The sequence below is a fragment of the Martes martes genome, assembly GCF_963455335.1.
Source record: "Martes martes genome assembly, chromosome: 3".
NCBI classification, from domain to species: domain Eukaryota; kingdom Metazoa; phylum Chordata; class Mammalia; order Carnivora; family Mustelidae; genus Martes; species Martes martes.
This window is the reverse complement of record NC_137890.1, coordinates 82,893,478-82,913,324: the sequence shown is the minus strand read 5'-3', so window position 1 is coordinate 82,913,324 and position 19,847 is coordinate 82,893,478. Positions and strand designations below refer to the sequence as shown.

The 19,847-nt window shown below is 47.0% G+C and overlaps 2 protein-coding genes across 2 annotated transcripts; one reads left to right on the top strand and one right to left on the bottom strand.

Annotated features, from left to right (window-relative positions):
* Positions 1-1,006: 1,006 nt before the first annotated feature.
* On the bottom strand, positions 1,007-11,521 carry GPR148 (G protein-coupled receptor 148; the record flags this gene model as incomplete). The annotated part of the gene is given in 7 exon segments (XM_080799400.1): positions 1,007-1,183; positions 1,187-1,381; positions 1,385-1,433; positions 1,435-1,966; positions 1,969-1,993; positions 10,674-10,870; positions 11,449-11,521. Coding segments are annotated over 7 exon segments (1,248 nt in total).
* A 122-nt stretch (positions 11,522-11,643) lies between these two features.
* On the top strand, positions 11,644-18,948 carry LOC308340245 (serine protease 40-like; the record flags this gene model as incomplete). Its single annotated transcript, XM_080799399.1, has 4 exons — positions 11,644-11,828; positions 13,744-14,018; positions 15,577-15,743; positions 18,631-18,948. 4 exons carry the CDS (start codon positions 11,644-11,646, stop codon positions 18,946-18,948), a joined length of 945 nt encoding a protein of 314 aa, XP_080655525.1.
* Between the last annotated feature and the right edge of the window lie 899 nt (positions 18,949-19,847).

Below are 19,847 nucleotides of genomic sequence, written 5' to 3'. Positions count from 1 at the left end.
TCTGCACAGCACCAATATCAAGGCAGGAAAGTTCCCTTAGTATTCTGTTAGTTGTCATTTATCTTTGCTCGGAGGCTATAATATTTTGGGGTTCCAGCTTTATTTTTATTTATTTATTTACTTATTTACTTATTTATTTTAAAGATTTTATTTATTTATTTGAGAGAGAGAAAGAAGCAGAGATTGTGACAGACAGCACAAGCAGGGAAGAGGAGAAGCAGATTCCCTGCTGAGCAGGGAGCCCTGCATGGCTACTCCAACCAAGGACCCTGGGACCATGACCTGAGCCAAAGGCAGATGCCCAACTGACTAAGCCACCCAGGTGCCTTAAGGAGCTTCCATGTTTATAGATGTCTTCATGACACTCCCCACTATAGATGGTTCTTAGGTTGTTCTTCTTCCTCCCATATACTGAGGAGCTGCCAAAATGGAGGCTCATGGTCCCAGCTTCAGCAGATCTGCTTGCTTACTCTCCAGGTTCAAACTTTTAGTAATGGTTTGGCCTTTGTGTGTTTGTCAGGAACAATGGTTTACCAGTGGTGGTAGAAGATATGGTGGAAGCCATTGGAAAGGCACAGATCAGGGTCTTACCCCCATTTTGATCAGAGCTTTGCCAAATCACTTCTTTGTTTTCATTCTCAAGTAGAAAATCTTCACTTCAGTGAGAATGAGTTTTCTCTACTTAAAAACTTTTGAAATGTTGAAAACCATCAGTTGAGGTCATCTTAAAAGTCCTGTTGCAAACTGAAGGTTTTGGAGGGGAGGGAGGTGGGGGGTTGGGTGAGCCTGGTGGTGGGTATTATGGAGGGCAGTGTTGCATGGAGCACTGGGTGTGGTGCATAAACAATGAATGCTAGAACACTGAAAAGAAATAAAATAAAATGTGAGGAAAAGGTCCTGTTGCACAAGTATATTTCATAGTTCTTTGAGTTGTCAATAATTGGATGCTGAGGCACCCAACATATAATTTTTAACCTTAGTCTGCTAGACTGTGATGTCTGTGACTCTAAGAAATACTGCAGATGTCACTGTGCCTCCTGGATGAGAAGTGGCTCTGGACTGTCCCCAGCAGCTGCCAGTAATGGAGTGTATACAGATATGAGAGCATGGCATGAGGAAACATCATGAGCATCTTGTTGTTGGCTGCCATGATCCACATATGAGTTCTGACATCAGTGTGGTGTTACTTGGTTAGCAAGATGTCCAGGGAAAACACCACAACTGGGCTAATATATAGCATGATTAGCACTGTGTGGATAAGCATGGTACCTCTGGCCCAGGAATAGCCTTGCACCCAGATGCCTGAAGTCCTGGTCTCTGCATAGATCCTCCAGAAGCAGTAGATGATGAGAGCTGTACATAGAAAGAGAATGCATAAAATTCAGGTGTCGGTGACAGTGACCCGGGGGTCATGGCCTGGTTCAGTGTCCATGAAGGATGCATGAGGCTTCTTGCTCTAACCTGGCATTCTGCCTCTTGCTAAGCCAAATGAGACATGTGGAGAAGAAGCAAGTTACCAACCAGATGAGGGCCACCACTTTCTGGGTAGCCTCATAAGACAGGAAGGAGAAATAGTGCAGAGGATAAACAGCTGCCAGGTAGGTGTGCAGCACGGTGGCCATGAAGGACAGGATGGTGCTGGTAGAGGCAGCGAAGATGGCATCTGTGAGAATACCACAAGCAATGCAGCCCAGGGCCCAGCTACCCAGGTTGCTGGAGGAGATGATCATGTGGAAGACTAGGTAGGCCAGATCTGAGAGCAGGATGTTAGCCAGCAGCAGGTAGTGGGGTTCCTGCCAAAGTCTCTGGCTCTGCAGGATGGTTACCAGCAGCAGGGAGCTCAGAGCAAGTGTGGCTATAGCCAGCGGGTTTGAGGTGAGGAACAGCCAACACGGCATGGAGACAGGCACCCTCAGGTCTCCGAGGCTCAGGGAGGCATTGCTGGCTAACTGGAGCATGCAGGGGTCTCACTGATGAGCTGATCAGAGCCTAGCTACGCTGTTGTGTCCAGGCGGTAGGGTGTCCGCTGATCCCTCCTGCTTCCTGGCAGGAATGGCAGGCTTTCTCACAGATGGTTTGTTCTGTACCTTCCCAGGGTACGGATCTCCCATGCAGGTGTTCTGTTGGTGCTACTCCTCTGTAGAAATGCTGTGCTTGAGCAGGCCTTAGGAATGACTGTTTAACAAAAAATAAAACAACAAAGCAAAATTTTCCTCACACAGGGGTTCCTACATTCATGCACATCTGCCAGCTGTCCTGGCCATGTGTGTATGGGTACAACTAAATGGATCAGGCTGTTACCATGTGGTATGGTCACTGATCTCTTGAGAAGTGTCTTCCATCTGGTTTAGGTGAGCATGCTTTCTGCTCTGGAGATTCTGGCTCTGAGACTTTGGGAAGCTCTCTACATTTGTTTTCTTATCTGTGAAATATGAATGCTGCTGATACATTCCTCATGGAAATGTTGCAAAAATCTAGTGGTAACATACTTAATGCAATGTATAGCCTGGAGTCAATGCTCAATTCATATAAGTCCTTACCTTACCACACTTTCCAGAGGCTTGGGTCATCTCTGCTCCACAGACCTTCCTTGTCCTCAAGGTAGACAGAGTGCACTAGTTGCTCCATGCCCCAGGGACCTGCTGCTTGTGCCACACCCCTCCAGTCCCTCTGCAGTCTCTCTCCAGGCCCCAGCCCAACACCAGGCTGAGCCTGGGAAGAAGCTACCACAGAGCTGGTAACTTCCTGAGCACAGGCAGAATGTTCTTAGGATCAGAGAGAAACAAAAATTGTAGACATTGAACCATAAGAGGCCTAGCCTCATATGAAAGCCACCTGGACCAGAGCTAGCAAGTAACACACCAGAACCCTGCCTCATCCCTCATCTAAGGACACTCTGACTACATGGGCACTCACCATTTTCCTCCCTTTTCTTTCTCAGCAGTGTAGAAACTGAAGACTTCACATTATGGGTGTTATAGAAAACCACATACTGATATAGGGGAAATGAGTAGTGCAGGTTAATGAATCTACATGTCACTTTGGAAATAAAATCTTCACCATGTGTGACATATCTAAAGCCTTGGGATGCTAGGACAGTCCCTATCCAGGGACCAGCCAGAAGGCACCCTCCAGGAAGCTGGAGATAAACTGAAACTATGGACAAGGTCGAGGCCAGCAAATTCAAACCACCAAGTGGATGGGCCCCTATGATCTGCCCCTCACCAAAGGAGAGAGAGAGAAGCTAACAGTGACTGCACACCTCTTCACTGTGGGCATCTACTGCATATAGACACTGCCACATGATGATACAGGAATCCTGCATTGTTCCTTGATCCAGCAATACAGATTTCAGGTGGGAAACGGAGCCCAAAGAAGTTAAGTGCCTTGTGTATAATCACATTGTGGGAAGGCTCAGGACCAGGAAGAAGCTATCTTTCCCAAGACATGCAAAAGCCCTGCTGCTGTGACCCCCAGATTTGGTAGTGAATAGGAATTAATCACTGTGGTATTAGAGCGAAGTGCGAGACTGACAGGGTAGTGGGCAGTGGCGGTGGTAGCCCTGAGCAGAACCCCCCCTCACACAGCAGTGCCCACAGGCAACTAGCAGCCAAGACTCTCAAGTTGGAGTGAATGATCTAAACGGGAGCTCTTGGGCTCTTAGCAGCAACACAATGTCCCTCAGCAACAGGCCATGTCACCTGACCAAGCTGCAGGAATGAAGCAGTGGAGAGAACCTCCAGTTCACATGCATGTATGTCAAGGAGAAACAAAGGAAACTGAAAGTGAACCTCCTGGGTGCCAGGCACTTTTATAGACATCATTTCACCTTTAGGAATCCTTTACACGGCAAGGAAACTGAGGCAAATGTGAGGTCAAGGCATTTTCTCAAAGGCACCCAGAAAATAGTAGAGCATAGATGTGTCAGACTCCAAATCATGTGTTGTTTCCATCCTCTCTTCATCAGCGTCCCAGACAGTCTTCCTGCCACTGCCTTCCTAGCTGGCACTGGTGCTGGACTCTTCATCACCACCATCATTTCCGTCAGCATTGCAGTACACACATTTGTTTTAATTTTTTAATTTATTATTTGGTTTTTGAGTACAGTTAACACACAGTGTTACATTAATTTTAGCTGTACAACATAGTGATTCAATGAGTCTATATGTCATGCTGTGCCGCCCAAAAGTGTAGCTACCATCTGTCACCATATAGCACTGTCACAACACCATTGACTGTGTTCCCTGGCTGTGTCTTTCAGCCTTGTGACTTATTTATCCAATAACTGAAGCCAGTAGCTCCCTCTCCCCTTTACCCATTCATCCATCCCTTCACCTTCTTCCCTCTACAGCCATAAGTTTGTTCTCTGTATTTATAGGTCTGGTTCTGATTTCTGTTTGTTTATTTACTCATTTTCAATCCTCGTATCTTCATCATCACCATTATTATCACCATGTCAGCATCACTGTCACCATCCCATTACTCTCATCCTTATTTCATCGCTGTCATCCCTGCATCATCTTTGCCATCATCATCATCACCATGTCACCATAATCTTCCTCCTCCTCCTTACCATTCTCACCATCATTGTGATCACTGCCACCTCATCAGCATGTTGCTCCTATATTAAATAAAACTCTCCACTGGTTTCTCATTGCTCTGAAGATAAAGACTGAGATCTTTGTCCTGGCACATGAGACTGAGTACAGCCCATCCCTAGTCCCTCTCTCCTGAATCTTTGTGGTCCAGCTAGCTTGCCTTTTTTCAGTTCCTTAGAGAACAAATGACCCTTGCTGCCTGGGAACTTTGCTACCCTCTTTCCTTATCGGCAAAGTATCACTTTGAAGGACTCTTCTGACAAATGTCTACTGACCCTTGGAATGGGCCACAGCTATCTCCTTTATATGCATATAGTGCTTTTATTTATTTTATACTATTTACCACAATTTGTCTTAGTGTTTCCTTGTGTGAGTCATGTCTAACATTTTTATCAGAATCAGCTCCATGGAGGGGGTCCTGCTCACCAGCACACCCTCAGTGCCTGTCACAGAAAAGGATCATGTAAATGCCAGGCTGAGGTTTAGATGGCCTGTCCTTAAGGCCAGGGACTTAGACAAAGAAGAGGTGGGGTAGAAGTTCAGAGTGAGGAATCCAGGTCGAGCAGAGCCAGGAGAATGAAGGACCCAGCAGTGCCTTTGGGTCATGTTGGCTGTGGCAGGAGCGGGGTGGGGGGGGAAGGGAGGCAATTTATACCTCAGAGCGACAAGACAAAATTTACCTTCTGTGAGGACAGAGCTGACATCCAGATGGACAATGGGCTGGAGGAGGCCTGGAGGCACAGTGAGGTTTCTTTGTGATGTACCACATGGGTAGAAGAGGAATGCTCCTCCGAAGAAAGGTCCTCAGTTGACTTTTCCATCTGTAGATATGCCACTTTCCAAGAACAGTCCGTGAGGTCTTAGAGATCTCCATCATACTGATTCCTTTAGAATTAGCATATTTTTAATCCATAATCAAAAAATATTAGAATGTCATCTGCCACTGGTTAAACCCAGATTTTTAAAATAATTAAATAATATATACTGATAAGAGAGAAATTAAAATCCTGATAGCTCCCATAACCCGTACTACTCTCTGCATCTCCTGTTTTCAGTTATTGACCCGACTCTCTACCACACTAAACTCCTCGAGAGCAGGGCTAGAGCTTATTTACCTCCATGCCCCTTTCCCCCTTCAGATGGTGTTGCTGGCTCAGCACTCCTACCTGGAAAATCCTGGAATAACAAATAAATGGATGATAGCACCTGGAGCCTGGTTGGGACTACTGTGAGGGAAAGACCATAGTGTTTGGTCTTCTTTGCACATATGCAAACCTGAGTGCCTCCTGCTCCTCAGGGCCAGCCCTCAACTCACCTTCTACTCACATTAGGGTGTCCATCAGCCTTTCAGTAGTCAGAGACACTTTTTATTCATGCACTCACTGAGGCTTTAAATAAGTTTATCTTATTGGATTTTAGCATACAGGGGACACCTTTGAAAAGCCTCTTTAACTCTGCCTGTAGTTAAAGACCCCAAAAGCCCTCCATAAAGCCTGGAAAATCACCCTGGTTCTATTCTAGTTGAAGAAGCCCTGTGGCCACTCCTCCCTACATAGCAACTACCCATTGTTCTCTCAGCCCAGTCTGTTCACACTAAGTCCTCTCTACCTGGCATGCTCCTCCATGGCCAGTCCCTTCAGCTTGTTCCTGCCTCTGCTCTGGAGGCCGCTTCTTCCTGTCTTCTGTAGATGCAGGTCCTCTCCATCACAACACCCTGCTGCTTCCTGTACTATTTGGTTCACACTTGGGATTTATTTTGTCCATTTATTTAATTTTGAAGGTTAGTATACCACACTCTGTTCTTTTATTATCATTGTGAACTATTTTAAATACATTGGAAAATGCAGAAAAGAATTAACAAATGCTACTGGACCTACTATCTGAAATTAACAAATGTTCATGTTTTGCCATATTTGTTTCCAATAATTTTATATATCATTTTATTATTACATATGTAGATAAATAAAATATTGTACGCTATTCGTTCTTGTGTGTGTGACATAGCCTTTTCCCTTTCCTACCTTTTCAGGGAGCAGCATCCACTCTGAATTTGGTCTATATTCCTCCTGTCCATGTATTTAAACTTTCATTGCCAATATATGGTTCCCAAAGCTTATATAGTATTGATGTTCATGCTTGGTATTGTACTGTGATTTAATTCTGCTATTGCATTTTTTACTCAATATTATACATTGTAGGCCAGGGTTTTTTTCCACACAGATCTCTTTCATTCTATGAAAACGCCCTATAGCATTTCATTCTCTGACCATATACCACACTTTATCCATTACCTGTAGATGGACGTGTATACTATTTCCAGTATTACAAGGAGAGCAATGATGAGGAGTTTCTGTATGTACATATATGATGTTTCTTTAGAAGTACTATTGCTTGACCATGAGGAATCACACTATTCGTCAGGATTTTCCTTTTGCAGGTAACATGTAGGTGGGATGGGGTACCTTTCATTTAGGAAATGGATGGTATCACTGTGCACAGAGTCTTGTCTGAGGCATGAGCACCTGCGATGAACTGAAGACATCCAGAGGTCACAGAGAGGGGAAAACGTGCTCAGGGTGTGGGTGGATCAGGCTCTTCCCTCTATGGCTCAGCCCTCTATGGCTGGGGAGGGAAAGGCCATCAAGAGCTTCAGGGGCAGTAGCCCTGCTACACATCCTCTCTCCACAATGAGGCTGTGTCACACACACACAAGAACACAGCTTCAGCCTTGAGGGAGCTTGTAGTGCAACAGGAGGGTGGGAAAGGGGGACAGCACACCCGCAGGACAGAACAGAGGAAGACAATGTTTTTAAGACTCCCCACAAAGTGTCTAGGGAATTCCTAGAAAGAGTGAGTTTCCACTTGGTGGGGAAGGATGCAGGGGGAGCCATTAAAGAGTCTGGGATGGTGCAGATGGTGGGGAGGTTGGAGGGACATGGGTACACTAAAACTAGGAATGGTGGAAAGAGTAACTACCTGAAAATCAGTGTACCTAAGAGGATGGATGCCATGTCCTAGGTCTGGAGATAGACGCTGATTAAGGCAATCTCAAACAGTTTAATGCTGCCACCTTGTGGCAAGGCTCAAGAGGAACTTACTACCGGGGGAAAGAGAACATGGAAAAACCTGACTGGGCGTGAAAAAGCTAGAAGGGAAGGTGCTGTCCTCTCCCAGCACTTGTAGGTTGTTGCTGAGTGGAGCCTGCAGAGAGGCTGTATGGAACTATGCCTCTGGTCACGGATTCTAGAGTCTGCTAGCTGGGCCCAGTTCTGGCACTGACCCACCTGCTTGTCATTTTGCCTCTCTGGGATGCTGGTTCCTCATGTTGAGTAGGAATTAGGACAGTCCATCCCCCCAGGTGTGACCTCACAGTGCTTGCTCCTCTGCACCTGCCTCTACTCATAGCACACCCTCCATTTTTCCAGACCCACCCTGCTCACGATGGTGGCAGCCCTGTCCTAAGCCTATCTTCTGCATTCTCTTGGAAATAGCATGGAGTTGGGACAAGCAGGGGAAAAGATTAGGGCTCTGATTGACTAAAAGCAGGACATAGGGGGGCATCAGCAGACCTGGGGCTGAATCCTGTCACTGTGTTTCCTATGTAATGGTTTGTTTTCCTTAGATTCAGTTTCCTCACCTGCAAACTGCCAATGTACATAATTGTGGAGATGACATGCTCCCCCTGAGCACTTCAGAAGCGGCCCAGATGGTAAGCAGCAAATCTCCTGTACCTCATCCTCTCCAAAGTCCTTATTATCTCCCACATTCCCTGAAAACAGTTTTCCTGTGGCTTCTCTTTGGGAGGCTGCCTTTGTCCTCAAACATACTTGCCTGGTGTGCCCAATTGTTATTCCTAGCTTCTGCAATGCCTCCATTCCCCAACTTCTGATGCCTCCTTTGAGGACCAATCATTATGCCTCCCCACCCTCCCCATTCTGTTGGCTTCCTCCAGCTTCCCTTCAAAACTCTCAATCTTGTCCTCTATGTCTCTGCCTAATATCAGGGTTTTCAGCTTTTGTGTGTGTGGCAGGGGGTTGGGTGTGGATGGAGGGTATATAAATAACTTCTCAATAGGAAGCTAATTTGGAGGAATTAACTCAAAAATATATGTGGATGTGGTTCTGTCTAGCACTGTGAAAACTAGTGAAATCCACACAAGGACCACAAAATTCCAGAGCTGATGTCAGCAGGAGTATGAAGGTCTGGTACTGACAGGGATCAGAGAAAGTACAAAATGGAAGTTGGACCCTCAGCTCTACACTAGGTGGAAGCAAGCTGACAGAACTATTCAGGTGCAAATTTTGTGCAACTATGTGCTCCTTCCCCCCCACAAAAGGACAGGTTTAAGTGTTCACAATTATTATTTTCTTTGTGATTTTTACAGTGAGTCTCCATTACTTCAAATGAATTTAGAGCAGTATTTTAAAGTTCTTCTTTAAAATATAGTCATTGAGATTGCACCTATAACTCATGAAGTTATCAATTAAGGAATGCACGACTTACACAGAAAAATCAGAATTTCACTCAGGTAAATCTCTAAAGCACTACAAATGTTCTTTTTATAGACTTTGAAGATTTCCTGTTAAGTTTAAGGAAATATTAAAGGGCAAGAAAAAGTAAGGAAAAGGGAAAGAAAAATAAAACAGTTCAGAAAGTAAGAAAGAGACAAGTATTAAAAGTAAAAAAAAAAAAAAAAAAAGTAAGGATGACCAAGAGTTCAAAGGGCAGAGTCAAGAGTCACAGAGAATTTTTTCCTAAGGCCTTGAGACCTTGCCCAGTAGGACAGATAGTAACTCTTTTTTGCTTTCCATCTCCTCTCCTCCTGCATCTTTGAATGGCAATGCCTATGATTTTTATCCCCTTCCTGGCCTGTCTTACCATCCTATGTTGGGAATGTTGAGTAGGTAGTTCCATAAATGGAGGAAGAACTGTAGTTAAGAACTATGTTTTATGGGTTAAATCTTAGAACCTCATCCTCACCTAACTTAGAGAATTTCAATAATGAGACTTTGGACTTGGAACTGATGAAATGTTTACATTGAGATGAGGTTGGCTCACAGACTGGCCCCTGGACACAGAGGGCAAGGAGAGGCTAGAGAAAGAGGCAGGTTGCTGCAGATTGGTAGATGGCAGGTTTAATTTGCAAGGCAACTTAGGTATGAGGCGCCCTGATTCCCGGGTCCTGGGATTGAGCCCTGCATCAGACTCCCTGCTTAGGGGAGAGCCTGCTTCTCCCTCTCCCTCTGCTTGCCACTTCCCTTGCTTGTGCTCTCTCTCTCTCTCTCTCTGTCAAATAAATAAATAAAATCTTAAAAAAAGAAGAAGAAGAAGAAGCCTTTACTGGTTCAGTCACATATTTTAGTCCAGAAGATCTCAGCAACACCTTTCTCTCTCAAGGCTGTGTCCTTTAAGCAGCTCCCACTTGGTAGGCAGAGCATACATTCCAAGGCCAGGGGAGAGAGTGCAGAGCCTTTGATTGCCTGGGTCCAGTTATCAGATCAATCAGTGGTCATGTGCTCTTAGTGACCGCCTTTAACAGATAACTCTGAATTTTGAGTTGATACTGGAATAGAATGAGACCCTTGGGGTTGTTGGGAGATAGTGAATAATTTTTCATTTGGGAAGAACATGAGTGGTTAGCAGCCAGAAGTTGGACTTCCTATACAACTCATACCCTTGCATAACGCCCTTCTGATGAAATATCCACCCATGATTATGCCATGCTGTTTTGCACGAGTGAGTTTAAAAAGGGATATTATCCATGGTGGGTCTGACTTAATTATATGAATGGGGGAGGGACAGAAATGAGGGGATTGGGTCTTGAAAGCCAGTTGGAAATATTTGGTGACATTATAGAAGTGCTTGGGCTCTGACCATTAGTGCATATTCCTGGGCATACACATAACTGCCCTGATGTCTCTGCCATCAAACTGGGGTCCCTGGGCAGAACACCCTATGTGCCCTCTGCTTCCCCCATCAGCCCGGAGGCTCCCGGCTCCAGGTACATGAGGTCTACTGATTTCTCTGGCTATCCATGCAGGCCGCAGGGCAGACCGGGAAGGGGGCACTTCTTACCGCGGGAGGCGGTTTTCCAGCGGCCCGCTCAGCCTCGCGCCATGTAGTCCACACATCCGGGAGACGGTCGTGGACTGGCCGGATGGCAAGCGCCCAAGCCAAGGGCTCAGGCCCAGGCTGGCGGGGGGCCTGCGTGCTGGCCACAGCCCTGCTCTGGCTACACCCACTGCTGCTCCACGCTGAGCCCAAGGGAACCACTGCAGATGGTGAGTGAGCAGGTGAGGGGCATCAGGCTTGCACACTTCTCAAGTGGCCCTCCCAAACCCCACCAAGCCAGGAGGACCTCTACCTGGCTAAGTGGGGCTCTAGAGTCTCTGGGTCCCTGGTGGGTCCCTCCTTGGGTCAGGGAGGGCCCAGGCTGAGAAGACCAGGCTCTCTCCCTCAGGGTCTCAAGCATCTACAGTTCAAGGGCAGAGGTCTTTCACTAGCCTGTCATTGTGGGCCCCCACGATCTCTTCATTTTAAGAACAGGAGTGCAGTGTTTCAGAAGGAGAATTGTCAAGCAGAATGTGTTCCATCAGTTTCCGTAGAATATTAGGCTGAGGAGAGAAGGATGCAACCACTTAATTGTCAATAGCCTGGAGCAAACAGCATCCCTCAGAAGTCCTCAGTGGTGAGGCCTTCAAACAATGGTGTGCTAGTTAAGTTAAATAAGGTCTGGGGAAGGGCCTGGGACAGCACCACCTCCGGGACCTCTGTACCCCTGTAAGTGCAGATGTGCACCCCTGCAGCTGCCTGCTTCCCTGCCCTTCGATGACTGCCCCTCTTTTCTTACCCAGACTCAGAGACTTCTTCCTTAGCGCTACTGTCACCAGCAAAGCCAGGTAGCCCTTTGTTACATGAGCCATGTCACTTCACCCTGGGCTTTGGATTTCCCAGCTAGAAAGTGAGAAGGGTCCATGGTGGCCCTGAGCCTGTTGATGCTGACAGTTGGAGACACTGAGGCTGGCATCCATAATACACGTGCTTCATGGGTAGGATTGTCTCCACAGTGTGTGGGAAGCCAGCAGTAAGTGGGAAGATCTTTGGTGGACAGAATGCACCTGATCTACAGTGGCCATGGCAGGCCAGTCTGCTCTACCTTGGCAAGCACATCTGCGGAGCTGCCCTCATAGATGCCTACTGGGTGATCTCAGCTGCCCACTGCTTCCAAAAGTATGTGCTCCCAATGGGCCCAGCTGCCAGGTGGGACTGGGGAGGGAGCACAAGATGGGCAGAACAGAAGGGGTTGAAAAGTGTCTCAACCCTTTGTCCCTAGGGAAAGTCCGTTGCCCCTGCCTTTGAGCCAGCAGTCCCCTCTACTTTGAGTGCCATCCCTACTCACCACCTGAGTCCAGTCTCCTGACTGTCTGAGTTCACATCTCCCAGAACAAAGGCCCTTTACCTCATCTCTCCTTCTGGGGATATTCTCATCTACCCCTCTCCTCACACTTTGGTAATACTTGCCAAGATGGCATGGTTATTTCAGCTACATGTACATTACTTTTAAATAGCTAAATGGAAATTAACTCTAATTGTGATGATCAGCACTGGAAAACAGACTTTAATTCCAAAGGAACTGCCTCCAGCCCACTCTTTGTCTTCCTTAAACTTTAGGATTCTGAGTCCTGTTCTCACTCAAGGTAGACTCTGGTTTCTGAATCTTGCCCAGCTCTAGGCAGTCCAACAAGATCTCAGTGGGTTTCATTTTCCTCTTATGCAGATGGTAGTGGATGTGTATTGTCCCTGGCTAAACATATGGCACAGACTTTAGGCTTTAAGTCACAACAGTAGTTTCAGAACCCTGACTTCCCAGGCCTGAGGGAACATCAGTCAGGCCCTGGACAAAATGGACAATTATTCTGTACTCTTCCAGTCAGACCATTCAAAGGTCATCATCAGCACAACTGTCAGAGACTTCCCTGGGTCCTAACCACCCACCATTCTAGCACATTTCTCTCTGGAGGCATCCACTGCTTATTTAACCAGTACCCAGAAATTCCTGTCACGCTGTAGAACTATGTGCCTAAGAGATCCTGTAGTCATCATTGTCCCTATAGGCCAGAGTGAGGCATGAAGCAAATGGTCTCTGTCCTGGGAGACAGGATGCAGTTAGGAAAGTGTGCAGCTCCTCAAGTGTATCCTGAACTTACTCTGTGCCCAGAGGGAGTGGGGAGAACATCATGCTCCAAGTCAAAGGAGGTCAGAGCCATTGGCATCAACTAGATTTGAGACCCCACTTGGGTTCTGTTCATTGATTCAGCACCCATGGGTGCCAGGCCCCATCTGAGGCCCCCTGTGGAGGATGTGGAGATGCAGACCTTGAAATTTCTCATACTATCAGGAAAGTGAGACTTAAACCCAACAACTTTGATGCAGAATGGAGAGGCTGGATATGCAAGAGAATGGATTCTGAGCCAGTGTCAGGGGAAATGCCATGCGTCCCATCAGAATAGAGTCTTGGAACTAAAGAGGCCTTATGGGAGGAGAGTATAGACATGTGGAATCTGGGCAAAGTAGCAGCACACGCAGGCCATTTGTGTTGGAAAGTTGCTCATGTTCCAGAAACAAGGAGTTCAGTTACATGAGTTCCCCTATTTGCTCCACATAGACTCACTGAATGCCTGTCTCCAGATGGGGACAGGCTTGAAGAAATATATGTATGTGAAGACTGGGAAGAGGGAATGGATCATGAGTTGGGAAATGGGGTCTTTGAGAACTACTTCAAGACATGGGATGTTCCAAGTGTTATGATCAGAGCTGGGAATGAGCCAAGTATTCTTTCCTCTAAAATGAAGAGGTATAGTTTTATGTGCTCTGCTCTTTCTTTCCAGCACTGAGAATTTCTGCTCCTTTGATTTGGGGACATACAGGGGAAGCCATCAAACACTTTCAAAGGACAGATGTCCCAAGGCTACAGACAAGCATCCAACCCAACTGACAAGATTATTAGGGAGGAGAGAGCTACCTCTGGAAAAATGGTGGTGTCTGGTTGCTTACAAGGGTCGAGGGTGGGGGTTAGACAGTCAGGTGAGGGTACAAGGGTGCAGCATACAGAGGAGACAGGTGATAATGCAGCTTCTCACAACAGGTCCCATGAACCATCTGACTACCGGATCCTGCTCGGGTACCATCAGCTCCAACATCCCACTGAGCATAGCCGGCAGATGACAGTGTATCGACTCATTGTTCACAATGAATTTAACAAACACTACTTCATGGGCAGTGACATCGCCCTGTTGCAACTGCATCTGTCTGTGAACTTTACATCCCACATTCTCCCTGCCTGCCTCCCAGGGCCAACCACGAAGCTACCCCTTCACAGCAGCTGCTGGATAACAGGCTGGGGGATGATCACTGAGGGTGGTGAGTAGGGGTAGGACAGGCAGGAAGGCAAAGGCCAAAAAGGAGGGAGGCGTGATGCCCATTGTAGGTCCCTTCCAGCCCTGATACCATGTCCATTTCAAGTTTCAAGTTTTCTTCTGCCCATGGATCAAAAAGTCTAAGTATCTCTAACTTTCAGAATCAGGAACTTGGGCTCTTTGACTCCAAGCCAGTCAGGATTCCACTCAGACTCCAAGGTTCTGCTTGGGACGATGTCAAGCCCCTCCAAGGCTTCACCAAACACCTCTTAGGCTTCCCTTGCCATGGAAGGTTCTTGGAGCTGCAGCAAGGAAATCAAAGCAGGCCTGCTTGCTGGTGAGGCAAAGTTAGGGTGTTTATGGCTTAAAGATATTTTCCTCTGTAACTCTCACATCCCCTTATGCATTAACTCAAGTAAAACTCCCATTTTGCCAGCTTGCTGGGCTTGTATATTTTTAGGGTGACACTGGAAAAATGGTGGGCCTTTTTACACAATGGTGAATACTTTTGACTTAGAAAATATAATGTAGAGTGAAGAAACTGGAATGTAAATTTGGTATGATTTGTAGTGTCATAGGTCTGCCAGGATCTGGCTGAGTGTCTCAGTGGGGACATTTGGGGCAAGACTTGTTTTTCTGTGCTTCTGGCCACTAAATGTCAGTCACAGTCTCTAGACATGCTAACAGCCAACTCTTCAGCATTTCCAGAGACACCCTTCTGGGATGGACTATCACTCAAGAAGAACCACTGGCAGAGCAAGGAGAATTCTGCAGGATAGGTCAGAGGGTAGGAGTTGGGACATGAGGGGATGTCACAGGCTAGAGCAGGAGAGGAGCAGACAGAGTCTGCAGCTCTCCTTCCTCCACGCCCTCCCCTGATTACAGCTGCTGGGCCTGGGCAGCCCCTGAGAACATGTGAGGGCTGCACATGGCAAGCACACCCCAGGAAGGAGCTGTCATTGTGACACTGTGCTGCCTCATGCAAACACCAGTCAGATCTGTGAGCAGTGTGTGGAAATAGAATCCACAAGGGAAACATCCACAGACCAGTTGCTCCTTGAGGCTGGGCCATGTCTTACTGGTCATACTACCTCAACCCACCTGGCATCTAGTGGGCACACCAGTGCAACTGAGCCTGGACTCCCAGCTTCCACCTTCTGTGCTTCTATTTCTAGCTCTGCATAGCTGCCACATTAATTGCTTTCAAAACATAAGGAGACCCTTTGGTGGTTTCCCAGTGTGCTTAGAATGAAATCTGAAATCCACATCCTGGTGAGGAGACCCTGCTTGCTCTAGACCCTGCTATGACCCTGCCTCATCTTTTACAACCCACACACCCACCCCATTGCAGCCACATATGCCTCCCTCCTGGCCCCTATTGCAGGCCCCTCATTTGCTCTTTAGTCTGTCTTGAACATCTTGTCCCCTCATCTTTGCAAGTCCTCTGAGAGACTTCCCCCAATCCTGTCAGCTAGAATTGGCAGCATGTTTCAGAGGGAGCTAGCCTTCCTTCCAGGCTCCACCCCACATCTGTCCTCTCCCCAACCCAAACTCCGCTGCAGATTTCCTGGCTTCACCATTCCAGCTGCAAGAAGGAGAAGTTGGCATTATTGACAGTGAGGTCTGTAAAATGTATTTCCAATCGCCAGACTCCAGCAGCAGCGAATATTCTATACACGAGGATATGTTTTGTGCTGGGGACCTCATGACAGGAAAGTCCATCTGCCAAGTAAGTGGGAACTCAGACTGCCTGTCTTCTCCTGTGGTGTTTGTCCTCTTCTGTCTTCTCTGAACCTGGTCTTAGCCCCTGGCTTCTTCCTCCTAAGCCCACCCTAGCCTGAAGTGTCAGAGCTGAAAGTCAGAAGCCCCCAAAGAGTACTAGTTAATACCATACATGTCTTCTTTAAAAATAAATTATTCAAGTATATAGCATACATAGAAAAGGGTATAATTTACAAATGTGTTGTTTGATATATTTTTAGAAATTGGCGCGCTCATGTAAACCATCACCCAAAGAGTCCTCCTCATACCACCTTCCTGTCACTAACTTCTTGAGAGTAGCTTTGGCTTCTGAAGCACTGTGGATTAGTGTTGAGACTTACATACATGGAATTATATAGAATACATCTTCATCTGGTCTCTTCCAGGCAATATCATGTTTGAAAGATTTATTCTTCTTAGGTGTGGTTTACATTGTTCATTTGTGTGTGGTTACATTGTACATTTACTGCTATACCCACTGTGTGAATATACTACCATTTTATCCATCCATTCTAGTCTTGGTGGCATTTGGATAACTTCCACTTGAAACCATTACAGATAGATTTGCTATGAACACCCTAGCGCATATGTTTTAGTGCACATGGGTTCATATTTGGGTTGGGTGTAACCCTGGGAGTAGAATTACTGTGCCATAAGCAAGCTTCATCTCTCATAGACACTGGAGAGCAGGTTTCTAACCTGCTTGGTACCAATTTGCACTCCCACCAACAGTGGCTGAGAGCTGTTCTTACTCCATGTTGTCTCTGGTACGTCATGTTGCCCGCCATTTTCAATTTAACAATTACATGTGATTTTTATTTTATTTTATTTTATTTATTTTATTTCTCTGATGAATGATGGAGATGAGCACTTTTTCATCTATATATTACCTCTTTTAAGATTTTTCATCTATATATTACCTCTTTCAAGATTTTTGCCATCATTTCTATGGGGTTGTGTGCCTTTCCTACTGAATTGTAGGACCTGAGTATGTTATTGGATATGTGTTAAGAATGTCTTCTACTGTGGAATCCTTCTCTTTTATGATAGGGAAACTGAGACACAGAGAGGGAAGTGGATAGCCCAAGGTGAGGTAGTGTGACCATAGTCAAACCTAGAAAACCATTGCTTTCCTCTGGAGCTGTGGCCCCCATGGGCTTCCTTCTTGCTAGCTCTTTGTCTTTCTCCTTGGCCATCTCCCACCAGCTCAGAAACATACTATTGTGATTCCCTTCTTCAAACACCCTACACGCATCTTCTCTCCTCCCCAAACCCCTGCCCTGGGCCCTGATTCTCATCTTGTCTTCCCAGCAGGACTTACCCAAGGGGTGTCTGCACGGGCCTTCTCCTGCTTGCTCCCTTCACTTTCTCACCTCAGCCCATTCCATCAGACTTTTGTGCTTGCCCTTTCTCCACAGTGCTCCCATCAAGATAGCCAGATACCTAGGTCTCACCTCTAATCTCCTCCCAGCTGGTGCTCAACCATGCACCTGCAGCATCTCCCAACACACTCAGAGCTCAGCCCCTCCCCTCTCTCCTGCTCTCTTTGATCTCTTTCTGAACTCTGCACGCTGAGGACCCACCACTCAGCTCTATCGTGCTTTTCTTGCCTTGCTCCATTTTTACCTTGGATGGAGGGAAAGCATCAGATATACCAAATCCTGTGCCCCACCATTTCTTTCCTGTCTTCACACTCTTTCTGCACATAGTAGTGTCCTGATTGGGCTCCCTGTGCTGATTTCTGCCCTGCCACTGGCTGTGCTTCACCCAGCCCCAAACATCCTACCATCCTTCTAGAATCTGGACCAGGTCACATTACTTCCTTCTGAGTGTCTGAATGTGTTGCTTCACCCCTACCTTCCCAACTGATAAGAGCTGTGACCTGGCCTTGTTGCTCCTTGGCTTCACCTATTTCAAGCTGGTTATCTGTACATGCCTCTTCCAGATCAAGCCTTGCTCATTCCTCCTATCTTGGCTCAGAGGCTCTCTGATGGCCCAGGTAGGGCAGCCTTTCTTGCCACTCATCACCCCTTGGGCACCTCTGTTTCACATCTTGCATCTGAAGATGCAAGATCTACTGTCTGTGTTTTTTGTCACTTTAGTGTCTTCTGTACACAGAGGGGACTAAGTCATGTTTATTCAACAGAAGCCTGGATGGATGCTGTGTTTCTTTGGTCCCTATTTTTTAGACCATGAGATGTAGGCATTACATCCATGGTAGCAGGTATCTTCCTGCCTCGGAGTCTGGGGCTCCAAGTCCCCAGCATCCTTCTGGAACCCCTTGTGCTCCCTGCTATTCTGACCACCCTACCACTCTGGACTCGGGCATCACTTCTTTTCCTCTGATATATCTAACAGTTTGCATTTTCTAGAGAAGCTCAAAAAAGAATTAGATGGAAAACTAGAGACCTTAAGAAGTCCAAAAACAAAGACTGAGGGGGGATGTAGTACTGGGCTGAGAATTTAGCCAGAGGCCTGCAGGCTCCATGGGACTTCAGGTGGTACCTTCTCTCACATAAAGCTGAGAGCCAAAGGGCTGGTATCCAAAACCTGGAGCCCCTCTGTACATTCTCATAGGTGTGTGACTGCCAGCCTAGGTCCCCTCCAGAGTTTTGTGAAGTGATCTCCAGAGCCTACCCTTGAGATTTTGATTGAAGAAGTCTGCAGTGGGACCCTGTGTCTGGACTTTCCAACTTCTTCTGGTGATTCTGATAAGAACCACTCATAGCCCACTTGACACGAGGCTTCCTAAATTCCACTCTGGTGGAGGACAAGGATACTGTCTTCATACTGCCTAAACCATATGTATCCTCCTTTATCTTTGTTCTCACAACTCATCCTGCCTCTTTCCTCAGGGAGATTCTGGGGGCCCCCTGGTCTGCAAGCTGAACAGTAGTACTTGGTTTTTGATGGGACTGTCTAGCTGGAGCCAGGCCTGCCACAACCCCATAAGTCCCAGCGTCTTCACCAGGATCACCTACTTCTCCAACTGGATCAGTGAGAAGCAGAGCACCTCACCCAATCCCCATCCTTCATTTGCTCCTCCTCAGGAAAAACCTCCTATTTTGAGTGACTTCACTTCTCTGGGCATGGTCCACAAGCCCACCACCTACATAACCCTTGTGCCTTCACAGACCTTCCTTCTGCTGCTGATTTCCCTAAGGACACTTTGATGGACCCCATGGTGCCCCTCCTGCCCCTTCCCCCACAAACTTGTCTATGTTAGTTCCAATAGACTCTGCATTCTTCTTAACTCTGTCCATCTCTGAACTTGCTTGTCCATCTGTGGATTGCTACAGGCCTGATGAAATAAAAAATAATCAAATAAGCTTCCTGCTCCTGTTTTGGACCTGTCTTCCCTCCACCCCCACACTACTGTCCTTCAAGCTCCTCAGCACAATGAGATCTCCTTCCTCCCTGGACTGGGGGTGGGGAACGACAGGGACACTCAGGGGGGTTTGGTGACCATCCAGAGGTGAGCCACTAGCCTTGGAGATTCTTCCTGATGAATTATCATGGTTTAGGGGCCGGAGTCTCTCCTCATGGAGGAAGTAGCATGCCTTAGATTCCACAAAGAACTAATGTGGATGGGTCCTCCTAGAGTGGATGATGTGCCATGAGCTGAAGGATATTCCAGGCCCACAGGTCACATAGGTTCCCTTGGAAAGGCTCGACTTGAGGTAGACTGTGAAGGGCTCTGGCCACCAGGCTAAAGTCTCAAGTCTCAGGTCAGCTGCCCTCTAAAGCTCTACTCTCTAACCCTGAGAAGTTAGCTCTCAGTCTATCCCCCTTATACCCACAGCTCTGTCTTTCTGCTGTCTCTCAAAGCCCAGCCTACCACCCCCTGGGGACTTGACATAGCTTGAGGTTTGGTTGACCCTGGACTTGGGCCACCACTGAGCCCAATCCATGACCTGAGCTGCTCTCTACAAACATGTCTGGGTCACAGAATCTTAACTAGTTAGCAGAATGCTCAGAAGGGTCTCACAACTGGAGACCACAAACCTGAATACTTGCTGATCAGGGGGCAGCCCCCAATTATTGCAGACCCTCTGTATCTACAGTGCCATCA